Source organism: Xenopus tropicalis, chromosome 7 (genome assembly GCF_000004195.4).
Source record: "Xenopus tropicalis strain Nigerian chromosome 7, UCB_Xtro_10.0, whole genome shotgun sequence".
Lineage (NCBI taxonomy): Eukaryota > Metazoa > Chordata > Amphibia > Anura > Pipidae > Xenopus > Xenopus tropicalis.
In genome coordinates this window covers 1,487,634-1,509,785 of record NC_030683.2, presented here as the reverse complement: position 1 = coordinate 1,509,785, position 22,152 = coordinate 1,487,634, and the positions used below count along the sequence as shown (strand labels likewise).

The 22,152-nt window shown below is 52.1% G+C and overlaps 1 protein-coding gene across 1 annotated transcript in view; it reads right to left on the bottom strand.

Moving 5' to 3' along the window:
• sorcs1 (sortilin related VPS10 domain containing receptor 1) overlaps positions 1-22,152 on the bottom strand; it is a 197,556-nt gene that overhangs the window by 27,309 nt on the left and 148,095 nt on the right. The window contains 9 exon segments of the mRNA XM_031905713.1: positions 2,734-2,920; positions 6,613-6,784; positions 7,925-8,038; positions 8,812-8,942; positions 11,664-11,781; positions 11,950-12,057; positions 14,003-14,094; positions 16,030-16,106; positions 16,329-16,431. Of these exon segments, the coding sequence (XP_031761573.1) occupies positions 2,734-2,920; positions 6,613-6,784; positions 7,925-8,038; positions 8,812-8,942; positions 11,664-11,781; positions 11,950-12,057; positions 14,003-14,094; positions 16,030-16,106; positions 16,329-16,431 (1,102 nt within the window).

Here is a 22,152-nt window from a genome sequence, read left to right as displayed (position 1 = left end):
TTGTGAGTGCTGAGTGTGAGTGAGTGTGTATGTGAGTGTGGTGTATGTGGAGTGAGTGTGTTGTGAGTGTGTGTTGTGGTGGTGTGTATTGTGGTGTGAGTGAGTTGAGTGCGATGTTGAGTGTGTATGTGGTGGTGTTGTATGTGGGGTGAGTGTGTTGTTTGAGGTGTGTTGTGGGTGCGTGTGTATGTTGAGTGTGATGGTGTGTGCGAGAGTTGAGTGTGTATGATGACGTAGTGTTGTGTGGGTGTGTATGTGAGTGTGTTGTTGTATGTGGTTTGAGTTGAGTGTGTATGTGCGTGTCGTGTGTTGTATGTGAGTGTGAGTGGTGTGTAGGTGAGTGTGTGTGTGAGTAATTGTGTATGTGGTGGAGTGTGTGTGTGTGAGTGTGAGTGGTGTTGTGTATGGTGAGTGTGTGGTATTTGAGTGAGTGTTGTGCTATGTGAGTGTGTATGTTGAGTGAGTGTGTATGTGAGGTTGATGTATGTGAGTGTGTGTATTGAGTGTGTGTGTATTGGTGAGTACTGATTGAGTGTGTGTGTATGAGTTTGTTGTGAGTGTAGTGTTTATATGTTTGAGTTGGGTGTATTGAGTGAGTGTGTATGTTGAGTGGTGTTGTGTGAGTATGAGTGTCGTGAGTGTGTGTGTGTGAGTGTTTGTATGTGGTATGAGTGTGTGAGTATGAGTTTTGTGTGAAGTGAGTGTGTATGTGAGTGTGTGTGTTGCTGTGAGTATGGTTGTGTGAGTTTATGAGGTGTGCGTGAGTGTGTGTCGTGTGAGTATGAGTGTGTGAGTTGAGTGTATGTGGTTATGTGATAATGGCAAAGGGATCAGTAAAAATTGAGTGCTGCTTATTCTATAGAGAATGTTAGGGCGCGTGTATTCTCGTTATAGAAATCGGGGGTTGACGGCCTTTATTCCTCTTAGGGGAAAGGTGGTGGTGTGTTGCTTATTCTCTATAGAAATCTGGGGGTTGCGGCTTATTCTCTATAGAATCTGGGGGTGCCCTTTTATTTCTCTTAGATCTGGGTTGCGCTTATTCTCTATAGGGAAATCTGGGGGTGCCGCTTATTCTCTATAGGAATCTGGGGGCTGCGCTTTTATTCTCTATAGAAATTCTGGGGTGCCGCTTAGTTCTCTATAGAAATTCTGGGGTTGCGCTTTATTCGTCTATAAGAATTTGGGGGTGCGCTTATTCTGTAGGGAACTGGGGGTGCGTTATTCTTATAGAATTGGGGGTGCGCTTATTCTCTATTAGAAATTGGGGGCGATTCTTCTCTATAGGAAATCGGTGGGTGCGCTTATTTCTCTATAGAATTCTGGGGGTGCGCTTTTTCTATAGAGATCTTGGGTGGTGCCGGTTTCTTCTATAGAATTCTGGGGTTGCGCTTATTCTTATTGTGGGGGTGGCGCTTATTCTCTATAGAAATCTGGGGGTGCCGCTTATTCTCTATAGAAATCTGGGGGTGCCGCTTATTCTGTAGGGAAACTGGGGGTGCACAATTCCTTATACACAAATTCATTCTTTGTTTTAGCCAGCAGATGGCGTTGCCGGACCTCAGTCCCTGCATTGGGATTAATATTCCCTGTAAGAGACGGCCCAGAACTGTAACTCCCAGTCCTTTCCTAAATGAAACTCTCTGTCAGCTTCTGGTTTCAACTGCCACAATCGTAATGTGTTGTTACAGGACAGGAACAGGCCCCAGGGGGAGCGGGTCGGTACATTCTGGGGATAAAGGGGGGAAGTGCGGTGTCCCATTTTCTCTGGGCTTGTGATGGGTTTCTTGTAATGCACTGGGGACAAAAACGTGCTGCTCAACCACATAAGGATAAGGACTACAAATCCGCATTTGCTCTGACATATTAAGGCTAAGCTTTCTTGAGATGTTGTTCGCAATTAGTGGAGCGAGCTTTGTCTGGCAATTGCCCGGATCTATTGGGCACAACTCCCTTGTGTGTCTATTAATATGCAGAGGTTGGCCCTCAATTCCGCTGTGGCCCCAGCTTTTGGCACATGATTAAGGGGTACGGGGGTGCGGGAGGTCGTTTAGGGGGGCAGGGGAGTCCGTACCGGGGGGGAAGGGAGTCGTAAGGGGGGGGCAGGGAGTCATAAGGGGGGGGCGGGAGTCCATAAGGGGGGCAGGGAGTTCGTACGGGAGGGCAGGGGACCGTACGGGGGCAGGGAGTCAGAGGGGGGGCAGGGAGTCAGTAAGGGGAGGGCAGGGAGACCGTACCGGGGGGCAGGGAGTCAGTTAGGGGGAGGGAGTCCGTTACCCGGGGGGCAGGAGTCAGTAGGGGGGCAGGGGAGTCCATACGGGGGGGCAGGGAGTTCATCGTACCGGGGGGGCAGGGAGTCAGTAGGGGGGGGGCAGGGAGTCATAAGGGGGCAGGGAGTCATTTAAGGGGGGGGCAGGGGTCCGTACGGGGGGGGGGGGAAGGAGTCCATACCGGGGGGGCAGGGAGTCGCGTACCGGGGGGGGGGGAAGGGAGTCCTACCGGGGGGCAGGGAGCCGTACCGGGGGGGCAGGGAGCGTAGCCGGGGGGGGGCAGGGTCCGTACCGGGGGGGGGGCGGGGGCAGGGAGTCCGTACGGGGGGGGGGGGCAGGGAGTGCCGTACCGGGGGGGGAGGGAGTCATACCGGGGGGCAGGGAGTCCGTACCCAGGGGGGGGGGCAGGGAGTCCGTACCGGGGGGGGCAGGGAGTCACGTTACGGGGGACGCAGGGAGTCCGTACCCGTTATGTGCAGATAGAGGAGGGCACTGTCTGAGCCCAAGTTATTTTCCACCTTCACCGTCACCCGGAAGATGCCCACGTTCTGATACAGGTGCTTGATGCCATCCTCGGTGGCGCTGACGTTGGCGTAAGAAGCCGCAATGCCGTCTCCAAAATCAACTTGGATATTTGTTTTCTGGACGTCCCCCTGAGGGCAAAAACACTGGGGGGTAAAGGGGGGGTGGAGTTGCTGGCATTTACCAGTGGGGGGTTCAATTATAAAACAGTTCAAATGTGCACACCCACACTCCACTCACTAATGGTGCCATCCAACTCCACTCCCAATTTGTGCCACCCACTCCCACTCACATGGTGCCCACCCCATCCTACTTCACAATGGTACCCCACCCCCAACTCCACGTCATACAATGGTTTCCCACCCAAACTTCCTACTCACAATGGTTGCCCACCACACTCCACTCACATGGTGCCCACCCAACTCTACTCACAATGGTTGCCCACCCAACTCCCACTCACAATGGTGTTCACCCACACTCCATCACCAATGGGTTGCCCCCAACTCCACTCACAAATTGGTGCCACCCCAACTCCTCACAATGGTACCAACCCCAACTTCCCATTCCCAATGTTCCACCCAACTCTACTCACAATGGTGACCACTCCCATCACCATTTGGTGCCACCCAACTCCTACTCACAATCTGGTTGCCACCCCACTCCACTCACCAATGTGCCACCCAACTCCTACTTCACAATGGTTGCCACCCAAATCTACTCACAATGTGTTGCCACCCCTCCACTTACAATGGTGCCCACCCACTCCTACTTCAAATGGGTGCCACCCCAACTCCTACTCACAATGGTGTCCACCACACTCCACTCACATTGGTTGCCCCCACTTCCCACTTCCAGGTGCACCCCAACTCCTACTCACAATGGTGCCCACCCCAACTCCCACTCACAATGGTGCCCACCCCAACTCCCACTCACAATGGTGCCCACCCCAACTCCCACTCACAATGGTGCCCACCCCAACTCCCACTCACATGGTTCCCACCCACTCAACTCACAATGCGTGCCCACTCCGCCGAGGAAAGAGCGGCCTGTTTGGTTAGCGCCGGGCGGGGGTTTATACATCCGATGAATATTATGTTCACGGCGCTTGCTCGGACTTGCAAATGAATGACTTTTCCCAAACTCAGGGCATTGTTATTGGAAATAAATCTTTATTGATAGAAATTATAAGATTTCTGTGTTCCTTGCTTTTCCTATTGATTATATTGTTCTCGGCGCGGCCAACTCCCTTTCGCTCTGCAACAAACAGTACGGAACCTTAATTCCCTGATACTGACTCCCTCTTATCTACAGGGCACACTGATTGGATGGGAACTTATACAGGGCGGAGCTTCCTCTCTGAACATATCTGCCCCAAAGTGACCCAAACCTCAATGTTTCACAATGAGTCTTGTCATCTTGCCCTACTGTCTCCATCTTGCCCTACTGTCCCCATATTGCCCTACTGTCTCAGTTTGCCTTACTGTCTCCCATCTTGCCTTACTGTCTGCCATTTCTTGCCTACTGTCTCCATCTTGCCCTTCTGTCCCCATCTTTGCCTACTGTCTTCCAGCTTGCTCTACTGTCTCCATCTTTGCCTATGTCCCATTCTTGCCTGCGTCTCCCATCTTGCCCTACTGTCCCCATCTTCCTTACTGTCTCTCTTGCTCTACTGTCTCCATTCTTGCCCTCTGTCTCCATCTTGCCCTACTTGTCCCATTTCCCTACTAGTCTCCATCTTGCATACTGTCTCATCTTCCCTTACTGTTCCCCTCTTTTGCTACTTGTCCCATCTTTGTCTACTGTTCTCCATTTTGGCCCTACTGTCCCATCTGTGCTTACTGTCCCCATCTTGCCCTCCTGTCCCATTCTTGCCGACTGTACTCCATCTTTGCCCTTTATGTCCATCTTGCCCCTTACTGTTCTCCATCTTTTGCCCTTGCTGTCTCATTGCCCTACTGTTCTCCTCTGGGAGACAGTAGGGCAAGTCCTGTGTCCGTCAGCGACGGAAAAAGCAATGTCCCAGGTCCATTGGGGATATTCTGTCTACACTCATTCTTGAGGACAGATAAGCTGACGTTCCAGTCATTGGGCTGAAGAAGCCCAGTTTTGGCCGCCAACCTGATTTCCCACTAGCTGTATTGATTGGTTGGGGGAGAAGCCGACCCAAGCCCCTGCATTAGCAGCAGGGTATTGATTTCCGAAACATTAAGGGCAGCGAAGAAGGCTTCTAAAGTTCAGATTGTAAACATTAGAATTCTTGTTGGATCAAAGTTACAGGTACTGTTTTAATTATTTACGAGAAAAGGGATCATTTATAACATGAAAATTAAACCCTAAAAGGGCGGTTCTGCCCCCAATTTAAGGGGTAAATTTATATCTTAGTTGGAGTGCAGTACAGGTACTGTTTTATTATTACAGAGAAAAAGTGGAATATTTACTGAATAACCATAGGGCTGTTCTGCCCCCAATAAGGTAATTATTTATCTTTAGTTGGATCAAGTACAGGTACTGTTTTTATTATTACAGAGAAAAGGGAATCTTCACATGAATGAAACCCATAGGGCTTTCTGCCCCCAATAAGGGTGGACTTATATCTTTTAGGTTGGGATTCAGTAACAGGTACTGTTTATATTACAGAGAAAAAGGGATCATTTACCATTTAAATAAACCAAATTTAGCTGGGTTTCTGCCCAATAAGGGTAATTATTCTTGTTGGGATCAATGTACAGGTACTGTTTTATTATACAGGAAAAGGGAATCATAACCATGAGAATAAACCCAATTAGGCTGTTCTGACCCCAATAAGGGGTAATATATATCTTGGTTGGGATAAGTACAGGTATGTTTTAATTCTTTACAGAGAAAGGAATCATTTACCATTAAATAACCCAATGGGCTGTTTCTGCCCCAAAAGGGGTAATTACTTCTTAGTTGGGGTTCAGTTACAGGTACTGTTTTATTCTTTTACAGAGAAAGGGAAATTTTAACCATTAAATAACCCAATAGGGCTGTTCTGCCCCCAATAGGGTATATTTATTAGTGGGATTAAGTTACAGGTACTGTTTTATTATTACAGAGAAAAGGGAATCATGTTAACATGAAATAAACCAATTAGGGCTTGTTCTGCCAATAAGGGGTATTATTATCTTTAGTTGGGGGTCAGTTACAGGTGCTGTTTTCATTATTAAGAGAAAGGGAATATTTAACATGAAATAAACCAATAGGGGCTGTTCTGCCCCATAAGGGGTAATTTATTCTTAGTTGGGATCAAGTACAGTCTGTTTTATTATTACAGAGAGATGGGAATATTTACCATTTTTGAATAACCCAATAGGGCTGTTTCTGCCCAATAGGGGTTAATTATTATCTTAAGTTGGATCAAGTACAGGTACTGTTTGTTTATTAACAGAGAGGGATCATTTAACATTTAATAAACCCAATAGGGCTGTTCTGCCCAATAAGGGTTTAAATTATATCTTTAGTTGGGAATTTCAACGTACAGGTACTGTTTTATTTACGGAAAAGGGGATCATTTAACCATTAAATAAACCCAATAGGCTGTTCTGCCCCAATAAGGGTAATTATATCTTAGTTGGGTCAAGTTTAGGTATGTTTTATTTTTTACAGAGAAAAGGGGAATTTATTTACCATTAATACCGCAATAGGGCTGTTCTCCCCCCATAAGGGGGTAATTATTCTTAGTTGGATAAAAGTCCAGGTCTGTTTTATTATTTACGAGAAAAAGGGAATCATTTAACCATTAAATAAACCCAATAGGGCTGTTCTGCCCCCAATTAAGGGGGCGCAGCCATGTATCCACTACCTCCTCCAGCTGCAGAGTGAAAGTCACATTGTGCCCCTGTTCGGCCGCCAGTTTCCCATCCAGGGTGCTGAGGCGCAGGCCGCGGGGCGCCTTCCCGGGACACTGTTGGGGTTTGGCCGTGTAGCGCTCTCGCACCCCGTCTGTGCAGTTATTGGACACCACCTTCCTGTAACTGAGAAATAAAGGGGACTGTCAGGGGCCCCAAACACTGGGCCAGCAGTGGGGCACCGGGATCATTCGGGGGGGGGGGGCTCGCGAATGTTGAGTCTGACATCCGGAGCAGTGAGGCATCACTAACCCGCTAGTTACAGCATAACGTAGAGGGAAACAATTGATCCCATTAAGGATTCCAGCCAATGAGAAAGCTGTTTAGCCTGAAATTTGTTCTGAGGCTGAGGGAAAGTGAGCAGGAAGTCATTGGGTGGTTTGGCACAGCGGACTGCATGGAAACACCTGTACTAATGCAGAAGCAAGTCGATAGCATGGACTGCAGAAGCGAGCCTGAGTAGCATGGGGACTGCCAGGAAGCGAGCCTCTGGTCAGAGGATGCCAGAAAGCGAGTCTGAGTAGCATGGACTGCCAGAAAGCGAGTCTGAGTAGCATGAACTGCCAGAAAGCGAGTCTGAGTTAGGCATGGGCTTTGCAGGGAAAAGCGAGGCCTATGCTGAGTGCATGGATGCAGAAAGCAAGCCTGCCCCTTGTGGCTATAGGGTTTGCACCCCTGATATTACTTAAGGCGAAGCTTTACTTACAGACTGCCAGAAAGCGAGGCCTGCCATGTTGAGTATAGGGGTTTGCAGCCCCTGATATACTAGCGCAGCTACTCACAGACTGCCAGGGAAAGCGAGCTGTCATGTTTGAGCTTTAGGGGTTGCACCCCCTGATATTACTAAGGCAAGCTACTCACAGACTGAACGAAAGCGAGCTGCCCAAAGTTGAGCTATAGGGTTGACCCCCTTGATATTTTACTTGAAGGCAAGTTACTCACAGACTGCAGAAGCGAGCATTGCCCTGTTTGTGTTATAGTGGGTTTGCCCATGGTATTACTAAGGGCAGCTACTCACAGACTGCCAGAAAGCGAGCCTGCCAATGTTGTGTTATAGGGGTTGCACCATGGATATTACTAAGGCAAGCTACTCACAGACTGCCAGAAAGCGAGCCTGCCCAAGTTGTGTTATAGGGGTTGCACCATGGATATTGCTAAGGCAAGCTACTCACAGACTGACAGAAAGCGAGTCTGCCCAAGTTGTGCTATAGGGGTTGCACCCAAGCTACAGGATCCCAGTAGGAGTGACCCATGGGGGCAACTTACCCGGTGCTGTTGAGGTAGCTCTGCCCCAGGCTGCAGTCCTTGGATAGAGAGGAGGGGTTGTACCAGAAGGCCGGTAGGCACTGCCCGTTACTGTGCCGCTCAAACCCATAATCGCTGCAAGACAAGAACCAGGTTGGTACCGGCAACTGCATCCCAGTGCATGCTGGGAACAACAAAGGTTTACAGTGCATGCTGGGAAGTGTAGTCCTGCTGGAGCATCCCTTGTTTCAAAATCCTTATGTAAAGTATGGGGCATAAAGTCTAAAGGGCAAATTATATCAATAACTCCCTGTGCAACTCCCAGCATCCCACCACTGAATGGGGCCTAAGTGCAGCCACATGGGGGGACAGTATGGCAGCACCGCTGATATACACTGATAATAATAGGGCCCCCGGGGGGGATAACGTATCAGTAGGGGAGATTTACCCTTTAAAAGGGTGACATACAGACTAGAACCCTGGGGCTAATGGGGCACTAACACATATGGGGCGGGGTAAATATGTGACCCCCCCCCGGGGCACGGGGTTATCAATAGACACTAATAGGGCAGATTAATGGGGCCACAAGGACTGATCACATGATCTCACAATTCAATGTCTCATTGGCCCTTTCCTACTTTGGGGCCCCTGCTGTCTCACACCGTATGGATTGTACCCTATGGGGGGGGGGGGGGGCTACATTTCTATACAGAAGGTTTATCTGGAATCAAAACAAACCCCACCCCTAATCTGCATATGCAAATATAAGTACCAGATTCTGCCAATCCCAGCCTTTGCTTTCCTGCCCCCCCCTCTCTCTCTCTATATATATATATCCCTATATCTCTATCTCAGCTTTATATCAGTATATAAGTTTAACCCTTTCCTGACACTCAGACGTCTCTCACCACTCGAAGTCGGACTCAGTGCAGACACAGGGCTCCGAGGAGATGGCCCTGGCGTTCTTTCCCTGCATGCACTTGTGCTCCGACTTCCTCTTCCTGTAGGTCCTGCGGGCCCCCATAATGCACGCTTCCCCCTGCAAGGGAACAGAATGGGGAGACCCGTGGGAGGAGTCAGTGCTGCAGTACCAGTTGCAGCCAGGAGATGGCGATGTGCAGATATTACACTTGCTGCAGCCAATAGGCCAACGTTTGTGAGTCATGTGATTTAGAGCCAACCCCCCAAGCAACTACAACTCCCAGCATCCTCCAGCAGTTTCCTCCAGTTATTGGCTGAGCTTGTATAGGTGGGAATTCTGGGAGTCGGCCTTCTCTATATGAAGCCTAATTTATTGGCCTCCTTTCCAGTAAAACATATTACTGGTTGCCATTGGCTACTGGGGGGCTATGATAGGTGCCAGGTATGACAGTTTGGGTGATTGGCTGTATCTGAGGGTTGATTGGCTCTCCTGGATGACTCGTTGGTTTCCCACCTCATCTTGGCTGCTCATTGGCCCAGTCTAATGTGCTTGTTGCTATGACTACAACCCCCAGAATGCAATATGAATAACCCTACTATTAGAGTAACTGGTGCCCATATGGGGCCCATCAATACAAGCCCCTTGCCCCCCATTTCATTGGGCCCCACACAACCATCCCCCTTTCTCCCCCAAAAGCGGTTGTGTATGTACTGCCAGAACCCCAATGTGGCACCCCCATGGCTAGAGCCCCCCACTGTGTAGCCCAATGGCTATTGCCCACATTAACCACAGCCAGTTTGTTCCTATAGTAATTTATGGGATGGGGTTACTGGGGAACATTCCCTGGAACTGGTGGGGGGTATTTAGCCAAATGCACCCCCATAATGGGCTGTGACTGCCCAATCTTGTTCAATTCTAGAGGCAAATTCTGGAAATCCGGTGCAGTCGGCGGCTAAGGAGCCAATCATTGCGCAGCGTTCCCGGGGCCCCAGACGTGTTTAGCTTCCCCTTTAGAATGTGACAGTCGAGCACTCTGTTATGTAGGAGACACCTTCCCAATCCATCACTGACAGGCGCTACAATATTCTCCCCGACGCCGGCCCCCGGCCCCCCCAAACTCGCAATCAAATGCTGTCAGGCTGCTCTCTGCTTCACCGTGTCGGTGTCAGGCCGGGCTGGAACAGGAGCGATAATTGGGCCCGATCCCCCCTGTCTGCGCTCTCACAGATAATAGCCCCCGCAGGCCGGAGAGGGGAGTCTCGCACCCCAACACTGATGCGCAGGGACGGGGGGGGGGCTCATCTAAAATGAATTTATGTTATGATATAGGCAGAACATGGGATTCCAATAGCCAAGGTTAAAATCTGGGTCAATTTACCCTTTAATGGAACAAAATGCTAAACTTGGCCAGGAGAGTGCAATGTCCGACTGTCTTCTTGTACATATCGGGCACGGGGTCGGTTATACAGAACCCAGAGGTGCCGGCAGGACACAAGCAGCGCTGCATTCATAGTGGGGCAAATCCCTGGGCTCCATTCTAAGAGGAAAAGAAAGGCACCCTGGGGCACAACCTGACACCCTGGGGAACAACCTGGCACCCTGGGGCACAACCTGACACCCTAGGGCATAACTTGGCACCCTGGGGCACAACCTGGCACCCTGGGGCACAACCTGGCACCCTGGGGCACAACCTAACACCTTAGGGCACATCCTGGCACACAACCTGGCACCCTAGGGCACGGCCTGGCACCCTAGCAAACAACCTGGCACCCTAGGGCACAACCTGCCACCGTGGGGCAAGGCCTGGCACCCTAGGGCACAACCTGGCACCCTGGGGCACAACCTGACACCCTGGGGCACAACCTGACACCCTAGGGCATAACCTGACACCCTGGGGCACAACCTGACACCCTGGGGCACAACCTGACACCCTAGGGCATAACCTGACACCCTGGGGCACAACCTGACACCCTGTGGCACAACCTGACACCCTAGGCCTAGGGCACAACCTGACACCCTAGGGCATAACTTGGCACCCTGGGGCACAACCTGGCACCCTAGGGCACAACCTGCCACCGTGGGGCAAGGCCTGGCACCCTAGGGCACAACCTGGCACCCTGGGGCACAACCTCACACCCTAGGGCATAACCTGACACCCTAGGGCATAACCTGGCACCCTAGGGCACAACCTGACACCCTGGGGCACAACCTGGCACCCTAGGGCACAACCTAAAACCTTAGGGCAGATCCTGGCACCCTAGCACACAACCTGGCACCCTGGGGCACAGCCTGGCACCCTAGCAAACAACCTGGCACCATAGGGCACAACCTGCCACCGTGGGGCAAGGCCTGACCCCCTAGGGCACAACCTGGCATCCTGGGGCACAGCCTGGCACCCTAGCACACAACCTGGCACCCTAGGGCGCATCCTGGGGCATGGTCTGACACCCTGGGACACAGCCTGGCACCCTGGGGCACAACCTGGCACCCTAGGGCACAACCTAACACCTTAGGGCACATCCTGGCACCCTAGGGCACAACCTAACACCTTAGGGCACAACCTGGCACCCTAGGGCACAACCTAACACCTTAGTGCACATCCTGGCACCCTAGCACACAACCTGGCACCCTAGGGCGCATCCTGGGGCATGGTCTGACACCCTGGGACACAGCCTGGCACCCTAGGGCATAACATGGCACCCTGGGGCACAGCCTGGCACCCTAGGGCATAACATGGCACCCTGGGGCACAGCCTGGCACCCTAGGGCATAACATGGCACCCTGGGGCACAGCCTGGCACCATACCCGGGTCACTCATTAAAGAGACACCAGTCGTACCTGGCTATGGAGCTGCCACGGCAAATAATCGTCTGGGAAGCAGCGACGCTCAAATATTGACTTGTAGTCGACCTTAACCAGTTGCCACTCGGACCGGTGACTAAAATGGCCGAAAACTCTAAAAAAAGAGGAGAGAAAGTTCTGATTGGATAAAGGTTTCCAATGTCCCATTGGGCTGCTGTGTAGGAGGGGGAGGAGGGGGTATTGGGTGGAGTTTGGTAACTAAATGGTAAAAATTCACTCTATGGGGGGAATGGGGGGTGGGGGGAGCCCCAGAAACACTTACGTCATAATGAGCGTCTCTTCCCCGGGTTCCCCCAAAACACCATCGACGAACAGGGGGGTAACTGTAAAGGTGTATTTGCTCCATGATCTTCCTTCATCAAAACTCAGCCTGTGGGGGAGAGAATCCACCGACACTTGGCACAAACTGGCACTTACATCTGTCTTCTTATTAGTAGCCCCCAAATTCTACACTGAATGTGGGGTGTCCAGCAAAACTGGATTTATATCAAATATAAATCTTTCCCAACTGTCTCCATCTTGTCCTACTGTCTCCATCTTGCCCTACTGTCTCCATCTTGCCCTACTGTCTCCATCTTGCCCTACTGTCTCCATCTTGCCCTACTGTCTCCATCTTGCCCCACTGTCTCCATCTTGCCCCACTGTCTCCATCTTGCCCCACTGTCCCCATCTTGCCCCACTGTCTCCATCTTGCCCTACTGTCTCCATCTTGCCCTACTGTCTCCATCTTGTCCTACTGTCTCCATCTTGCCCTACTGTCTCCATCTTGCCCTACTGTCTCCATCTTGTCCTACTGTCCCCATCTTGCCCTACTGTCTCCATCTTGCCCCACTGTCTCCATCTTGCCTCACTGTCTCCATCTTGCCCCACTGTCTCCATCTTGCCCTACTGTCCCATCTTGCCCTACTGTCTCCATCTTGCCCTACTTCTCCATCTTGCCCTACTGTCCCCATCTTGCCCTACTGTCTCCATCTTGCCCTACTGTCTCCATCTTGCCCTACTGTCCCCATCTTGCCCTACTGTCCTCATCTTGCCCTACTGTCTCCATCTTGCCCTACTGTCCCCATCTTGCCCTACTGTCTCCATCTTGCCCTACTGTCTCCATCTTGCCCTACTGTCTCCATCTTGCACTACTGTCCCCATCTTGCCCTACTGTCTCCATCTTGCCCTACTGTCTCCATCTTGCCCTACTGTCTCCATCTTGCCCTACTGTCTCCATCTTGCCCTACTGTCTCGATCTTGCCCTACTGTCCCCATCTTGCCCTACTGTCTCCATCTTGCTCTACTGTCTCCATCTTGCCCTACTGTCTCCATCTTGCCCTACTGTCTCCATCTTGCCCTACTGTCCCCATCTTGCCCTACTGTCTCCATCTTGCCCTACTGTCTCCATCTTGCCCTACTGTCTCCATCTTGCCCTACTATCTCCATCTTGCCCTACTGTCTCCATCTTGCCCTACTGTCTCCATCTTGCCCTACTATCTCCATCTTGTCCTACTGTCTCCATCTTGCCCTACTGTCTCCATCTTGCCCTACTATCTCCATCTTGCTCTACTGTCTCCATCTTGCCCTACTGTCTCCATCTTGCCCTACTATCTCCATCTTGTCCTACTGTCTCCATCTTGCCCTACTGTCTCCATCTTGCCCTACTGTCTCCATCTTGTCCTACTGTCTCCATCTTGCCCTACTGTCTCCATCTTGCCCTACTGTCTCCATCTTGCCCTACTGTCTCCATCTCATTGGTGCCACATTGTAAGGATCTTTTCTCTGCTGTTGGTTCTGACTGTGGGCGCCCCCTAATGGCAGCATTTTGCCCAATGTGGAAAATTTCAACTGATTTGAGGGGGGGGGGAATTACAGTTGTTCATGAAGGAAATTATATTTCCTGGGGGCCCCCCTATTGGTTTCCATATTAATATTTTCCACTCACAGCACGGCAGCAGAATATAAACAAATATATTGTGTTATTTCTGCCAAGGGCAAAATCTAAAGCCGATTCCTGGGTGTAAGTAACTGCCGGCCTACGAAATGCCAATTAATGTATGTAAATATTCACTATGGCAACCGGATCGTTTTGGCTGCACAGCCACTGGCCGAAAATAACTAAGGTGATTTTCTCTTGTAATGTTCTGAGCGTGGATCCATAGATTCCCTACCCAGAGAGGGGGAATGAGTGATACATTGGGGGTGGGGAGGAAAGGGGATCTCACCATCAGCATAGGAAGGTGTTCCTTACTTACTTTCCCTTTAAAACCCCCCCCCAGGCACCCTACCCGGCCCCACTCTGGGGTGGCAGTGCCACCGGGTGCCGCTCTTACCATAAGTGGCGGATGGGGAGGGACGTGTGCTTCATGGCGACCAGAACCCCCCCCTGATCCAGGAACAGGACACTGTGCTCCTCATCAAAGATCTACGAGAGGCAGAAAGAGAAACAATGGGACAGAGAGATCCAAGTACTTCCCTCCTCCCCCCGTGGCCCCTGGGAGCCCCCGAGATCTCTCAGCTGCCCCCCCCCCGGCTAAATGCCCCTCCCACCCCAATGCCATAACAACAGACTCTCGCACATCTGATTGGGCCCTGGGAATTCTGACATTTGTGTAAATGAGATCTAAGCCTCCCCCCCCACTGTCATTACTTGGCTCGTGCCCCCCCACTGTCATTACTTGGCCCGTGCCCCCCACTGTCATTACTTGGTCCGTGCCCCCCACTGTCATTACTTGGCCCATGCCCCCCCACTGTCATTACTTGGCCCGTGCCCCCCCCACTGTCATTACTTGGCCCGTGCCCCCCCCACTGTCATTACTTGGCCCGTGCCCCCCACTGTCATTACTTGGCCCGTGCCCCCCCCACTGTCATTACTTGGCCCGTGCCCCCCACTGTCATTACTTGGCCCGTGCCCCCCCACTGTCATTACTTGGCCGTGCCCCCCACTGTCATTACTTGGCCGTGCCCCCCCACTGTCATTACTTGGCCCGTGCCCCCCACTGTCATTACTTGGCCGTGCCTCCCACTGTCATTACTTGGCCCCGCGCCCCCCCACTGTCATTACTTGGCCCGTGCCCCCCCCACTGTCATTACTTGGCCCGTGCCCCCCACTGTCATTACTTGGCCCGTGCCCCCCACTGTCATTACTTGGCCCGTGCCCCCCACTGTCATTACTTGGCCGTGCCCCCCCACTGTCATTACTTGGCCCGTGCCCCCCCACTGTCATTACTTGGCCCGTGCCCCCCACTGTCATTACTTGGCCCGTGCCCCCCCACTGTCATTACTTGGCCCGTGCCCCCCACTGTCATTACTTGGCCGTGCCTCCCACTGTCATTACTTGGCCCGTGCCCCCCCACTGTCATTACTTGGCCCGCGCCCCCCCACTGTCATTACTTGGCCGTGCCCCCCACTGTCATTACTTGGCCCGTGCCCCCCCCACTGTCATTACTTGGCCCGTGCCCCCCACTGTCATTACTTGGCCCCGTGCCCCCCACTGTCATTACTTGGCCGTGCCTCCCACTGTCATTACTTGGCCCGTGCCCCCCACTGTCATTACTTGGCCCGTGCCCCCCACTGTCATTACTTGGCCGTGCCCCCCCCACTGTCATTACTTGGCCCGTGCCCCCCACTGTCATTACTTGGCCCGTGCCCCCCCACTGTTCATTACTTGGCCCGTGCCCCCCACTGTCATTACTTGGCCCGTGCCCCCCCCCACTGTCATTACTTGGCCCGTGCCCCCCACTGTCATTACTTGGCCCGTGCCCCCCCCCACTGTCATTACTTGGCCGTGCCCCCCCACTGTCATTACTTGGCCCGTGCCCCTGCCTCACTGTCATTACTTGGGCCGTGCCCCCACTGTCATTACTTGGCCGTGCCCCCCCCTGTCATTACTTGGCCGTGCCCCCCCACTGTCATTACTTGGCCCGTGCCCCCCCACTGTCATTACTTGGCCCGTGCCCCCCAACTGTCATACTTGGCCCGTGCCCCCCACTGTCATACTTGGCCGTGCCCCCCCACTGTCATTACTTGGCCCGTGCCCCCCCACTGTCATTACTTGGCCCGTGCCCCCACTGTCATTACTTGCCGTGCCCCCACTGTCATTACGGGCCGGCCCCCACTGTCATTTACTTGGCCCGTGCCCCCCACTGTCATTACTCTGGATTAACCCATTAATCCCAGTAACAGTAATTTCCCCCCCCAGCACAATATCATTCAATAAACCTTGATATACAAAACCCGTTGCCCCCAATCAGTCTCACAGCATCCCCCCACCCCCCGAATGTGAGTGGTTCTGCCTGTAACCTGTCAGCCAATCAGTGCCCCAGGAGACTCAGCGGCCAATCCCCAGTCAGTCACCTACCTGTCTCCAGGTGTTTCCTGCGTCCGATGAGATGAACATACTGATCTCCGACTCCGTCAGCTCCGCCCCCACGTTCCCTGCGACAAATTGAAAATAAAATGCGACTGTCGGCAAATTGTATCAGAAAGGGAAAGTCATAAATACCCCAATATTCTGCCCCATCGTCCAAATACCCATTAGTCTGATTTGTCATTTATATTTATAATAAGGTGGGGGGCGGAGCCTGTACTAATTATATTAAACCCCCCCCCCAGCCCCCGTTATACAGACACATGTGACCCAATGAGGCAAATACAGACCTGAAGCCACAATGATCCCCGGGGCAGTTTCCCGGCTGGCGATGTTGCCCGTGGTGTAAGGATTCTCCGACACCTTGAGATGGAGGTGCAGGGAGCAGTAGGGCTGCAAAGGAGAACAGTGTGGGCGTGACTATTAGTGACCCGCCCACGAGGTACCCAAGGCAGTGGCACCGCCCATCCGACTGGTGGTGATACAGTCTGTGCGGGGCTTGAGGTGGGGTATGAAATGCTTGGGGGCCACACTATGTTATGAAATTCTTGGGGGCCAGTGGGTAATGGTGCCAGTGTAACCGGCAGGTGCCCCCGGTGCTACAGGAAGCCATGGGGGGGGGCTTTACAGACGATTGCGTGCCTGGCATATTCTATTTATTATCATTATGTTATTAAATTTCAGAAAAAGTGAGTGCAGCCCCCCCCCCCTCGCTGGGAACAGGGGGACGTTCTGCCACTAAAGTGTGTAATTGCCCCCCAGCAGGTCTCTTCCCCCAGTGGGGCATAAGCTGCAATAATAAATCCCTTTAAAATCTGCCCCCTGTGGGCAAATAACCAGAACTCCTACTCAGCGTGGGTTACAGCTGATCCATTCGCTGATCCGTGACAGCGGCGCCGAGTGCCGGGGGGGGGGGAAGAAATCTAATTGTTGGATCGGGGGTTAATGTCACAGTAACACAAACTAACGGGATGGAAATGTCACATTATTTATATACAGGAGCCTGACAGGGTCGTTAGCACCGGGGGGGGGGTCACATGACAATGATGTCTCATTAGGAGCAGAGTTACCCTGGCACTGCCCCCCCCCCGGCACTGCGCATTTATTGCAACAAAGCAAAACGTTTTTTGCAAAAACAATGAGATTATCAAGTCATTTAAATTAACGTTTATTAGAAAGTTTAGACTTAGCATTAATTGCACATTCCATCCCCTTTAATGTAGAGTTGCCCATTTGTCACTGTGTCACTGAGCGGGCAGGTAGGGGGGCTGATACCGGGGGCAGATTTTCTGAGCTAATTTTGACCTGAAAGGTGCTGAATTCAAGCCTACAGGTAACCTGCTTTTTGGATGGGTAAGGGGGTGTCTGGATCTATTGCCTCTCACTGTATATAATGTATTTGGGGTGTCAGTACCCTCTGCCTCTCACTGTATATAATGTATTTGGGGTGGCAGTGCCCTCTGCCTCTCACTGTATATAATGTATTTGGGGTATCAGTACCCTCTGCCTCTCACTGTATATAATGTATTTGGGGTGGCAGTGCCCTCTGCCTTTCACTGTATATAATGTATTTGGGGTGTCAGTACCCTCTGCCTCTCACTGTATATAATGTATTTGGGGTGGCAGTGCCCTCTGCCTCTCACTGTATATAATGTATTTGGGGTGTCAGTGCCCTCTGCCTCTCACTGTATATAGTGTATTTGGGGTGTCACTGCCCTCTGCCTCTCACTGTATATAATGTATTTGGGATGTCAGTGGCCTCTGCCTCTTACTGTATATAATGTATTTGGGGTGTCAGTGGCCTCTGCCTCTCACTGTATATAATGTATTTGGGGTGTCAGTGCCCTCTGCCTCTCACTGTATATAATGTATTTGGGGTGTCAGTGCCCTCTGCCTCTCACTGTATATAATGTATTTGGGGTGTCAGTGCCCTCTGCCTCTCACTGTATATAATGTATTTGGGGTGTCAGTGCCCTCTGCCTCTCACTGTATATAATGTATTTGGGGTGTCAGTGCCCTCTGCCTCTCACTGTATATAATGTATTTGGGGTGTCAGTGCCCTCTGCCTCTCACTGTATATAATGTATTTGGGGTGTCAGTGCCCTCTGCCTCTCACTGTATATAATGTATTTGGGGTGTCAGTGCCCTCTGCCTATCACTGCATATAGTGTATTTGGGATGTCAGTGCCCTCTGCCTCTCACTGTATATAATGTATTTGGGGTGTCAGTGGCTTGACCTTCACTGTTATAAATGTTTTGGGGTGTTCAGATAGCCATAATAGATCTCCTGCATATAATGTATTATTGGGTGTCAGTCGGCCTCTGCCTCTCACTGTATCTAATGTATTTGGGTGCAGAGCCTCATGCCTCTCACTGTATATAATGTACTTTTGGGGTGTCTGTGCCTCTGCCTATCACTGATATAGTGTATTGGGATGTCAGTGGCCCTTGCCTCTCACTAGTATATCAAAGTCTGTGGCGAGTGTCCAGTGCCCTCTGCCTATCACTGGGCATATAGTGTATTTGGGAATGTCAGTGCCCCCTGCCTCTCACTGTATATAATGTATTTGCATAGTCAGTGGCCTCTGCTCTAACTTAATATAAAAAGTATTATGGGGTGGCAGATGCCCTTGCCTCTTATGTATATATGTAATTTTGGGGTGTCAGTGGCCCTCTGCCTGCTTATGTAATAAATGTATTTTGGGGTGGTCAGTGCCCTCTGCCTCTCACTGATATAATGTATTTGGGGTGTCAGTGCCCTCTGCTGCTCACTGTATATAATGTATTTTGGATGTCAGGGCCTCTTGCCTCTCAACTTAATATAATGAATATTTGGGGTGTCAGTGGCCTCCTGCGCTCTCACCTGTATATAATGTATTTGGGGTGTACAGTGGGCCTCTGCCCTGCACTATATAATATGTATCTTGGGATTCAGTGGCCTCTCGTCACTGTTAAATATAATGTATTGGGTGTCCGTGCTCTGCCTCTCACTGTAATATATCGTATTTGGGGTGTCAAGTGGCCTCTGCCTCTCCACATGTAATATAATGTAATTTTGGGGTGTCAGTGGCCTCTGCTCTTCACTGTATATCATGATCTTGGGGTTGTCAAGTGCCCCCCACTTCCTTTCCCCTGGGCCCCCCCCCCCCCTTATTCCTTTTTTCCAAACCTGGGTATATAATGTATTTTGGGGTAGTCAGTGGCCCTCTGCCTCTCACTGTATAATGTATTGGGGTGTCAGTGCACCTCATGCTCTCACTGTATATAATGTATTTGGGGTTGTAACAGTGGCCTCTGACCTCCTCACTGTATATAAATGTCAATTTGGGGTGTCAAGGGTGCCCTCTGCTAATCACTGTATATAATGTAATTTGGGGTGATCAGTGCCCTCTTGCCTCTCCTGTATATATGTATTTGGGTGTCAGTGCCGCTCTGCTCTCACTGTAAATAATAATGTATTTGGGGTGCAGTGCCCTCTGACTCTCCACTGATATTAATGTATTCTGGGGTGTCGTGCCTCTGCCTCTACTTTTATATATGTTATTTAGGGAGTGTCAGTGCCCTCTGCCTCTCCTGTAATATAATTGAATTTGGGGGTGTCACAGTGCCCTCTGCTCATCACTGTATATAATGTATTTGTGGTGTCAGTGCCCTCTGCCTCTCACTGTATATAACGTATTTGGGGTTATAATTATTTATCTATTAGTGCCCTTATAGGCATAAATGGGGCAGTTAGGGGGCATTTAGCTGAATCCACCCACGCCTCTTGCTATTGATGCAACATGAAACTGCTGCTTCTCATTCCAAAAATGGGATTTAGAGCAGAGCTAAACGCTGCAGTGCTGTTCTGAGGTCTGGCTGAACTAACACGCTCTGTTCATACCTGCTGGGTGGGGGGGAACTGGCAGTTTCCAGCACAGCAGTAAAGAAAGACTGCAACCTACTAAAGCCAGGTGACTGAAGGATTATGGGAAGTCACAGCAATGGCTGCCTGGTGTGTGGACTTATTTATTCCGTTTCTCCAGGCGTTTGTTATTGGGGTTCAGCGAGTATCGGGGTACAGCCCATTGGTCGGCGCCTCATTATCTGATGACATTTACTAACGTGTGCCTGTTATGGGGGTCTCCGTCTCTGGGAATAAATGACCCCCCCATCCCCTGTACAGACAGGAGGCTGGGGCAGTTATGGGTTAATAAGAGGCTGTTGCTATTGGTTACAGCGCCTCCATCCCAGGCTAATGATTGGCCGATTGGTTACGATGTAGAACAAGTGTTTCAGCCGAGAGATAAAACAACAGGAACGATAACAAGATAAAAGCCCCCCCCGGGGCTGTTTGGGCCTCTGTGTAGCTGAAATGCCAGAACCGATTCTGTACCCGGAACCTGCCCCCCCCCCCCCCCCGGGGCCTATGTTTGGGCCTCTGTGTACTAAATGCCCAAGAACCGATTCTGGTACCTCCGTGCCGGCACACGCCCCCCCCCCCCCGGGAGCTGTTTGCCGGCCTCTGTGGGTAAGCTGAAAGCCCAGAACCGATTCTGCTAACCCGAGACCTGCCCCCCCCCCCCCCCCGGGCTGTTTTGGGCCCTCTGTGTAGTCCTGAAATCGCCCAGAACGAATTTCTGTCCCCGGCCCGGACTGCCCCCCACCCCCCCCCGGGGCTGTTTGGGCCTCTGTGTAGCTGAAATGCCAGAACCGACTTCTAGTACCCCCGGACCTGCCCCCCCCCCGGGGCTTTTGGCGACTCTGTGTAAGTCTGAAATGCCAGAACACCGATTCTGTACCCCGGGCCGGACCTGCCCCCCCCCCCCCCCGGGCTGTTTTTGGGCCTCTGTTAGCTGTAATGCCAAACCAGATATCTGTACACCAAGGACCTGCCCCCCCCCCGCCCGGGGCTGTTTGGGCCTCTGTGTAGCTGAAATGCCAGCCGACTTCTGTACCCCGGGCCGGACTGCCCCCACCCCCCCGGGGCCTTGTTTGGGCTCTGTTAGCTGAAGATGCCAGAATGATTCTGTACCCCGGCCGGACCATAGCCCACCCCCCCCCGGGGTCCAGTTGGCCTCTGTGTAGCTGAAAATGCCAGAGACCGATCTCTGTACCCGGGCCGAGACTGCCCCCACCCCCCGGGCTGTTTGGGCCTCCTGTGTATGCTGAGATGCCAGAACCTGATTCTGTAACCCGGGCCGGTACCTTCCCCCCCCGGGGCTGTTTGGCCTCTGAATGTAGCTGAAATGTCCAAGAACTGATTCGTACCCGGCCCGACCTGCCCCCCCCCCCGGGGGCTGTTTTGGGCCTCTGTGTAGCTGAAATGCAGAACGATTCTAAGTACCCCGGCCGGACCTGGCCCCCACCCGGGGCTGTTTGGGCCTCTGTGTAGCTGAATGACCAAACTGAATTCTGTACCCGGGCCCGGAACCTGCCCCCCACCCCCCCCCCGGGGTGTATTGGCTCTGTGTAGGCTGAATGCCAGAACTGATTTGTACCCCCGGGCACGAACCTGCCCCCCCCCCCCCCCGGGGCTGTTTGGGCCTCTGTGTAGCTGAAATGCCAGAACTGATTCTGTACCCCGGGCCGGACCTGCCCCCCCCCCCCCGGGGGCTGTTTCAGGCTTCTGTGTACTGAAATAGCCCAAGAACTGATTCTGGTACCCCGCCCGGACTGCCCCCCCCACCCCGGGGCCGTTTTGGCCTCTGTGTAGCTGAATGGCCAGACCGATATCTGTACCGCAGGGCCGGACCTGGCCCCCCCCCCCGGAATGTTTTGGGCCTCTGTGTAGCTGAACATGCCAGAACCGATTCTGTACCCCGGGCCCCCCCCCCCCCCGGGAGACTCCGCGCAGTGAAGCCGACGATCCGGAAAGCGCTAATGAATATGTAATTAGCTAATTAGCAACAATTTACATTTCTTTCCGACAAAAACGATTACTCAGCGTCGCGGCTTTATCTGCCGAGATTCCCCCGAGATCCCGGGATTTATGTGCGGAGCCGGGAGATCCCGACGCTCTACTCTCTGTGTCTCATTTGTGCCCCCCGAGCCCAGCGAGAGCGTCTGATGGGGCAACAACATGCGGCGCCGCAACCGCCGTATTCATTATTAACTAGTGCTGACTGCCCTTAC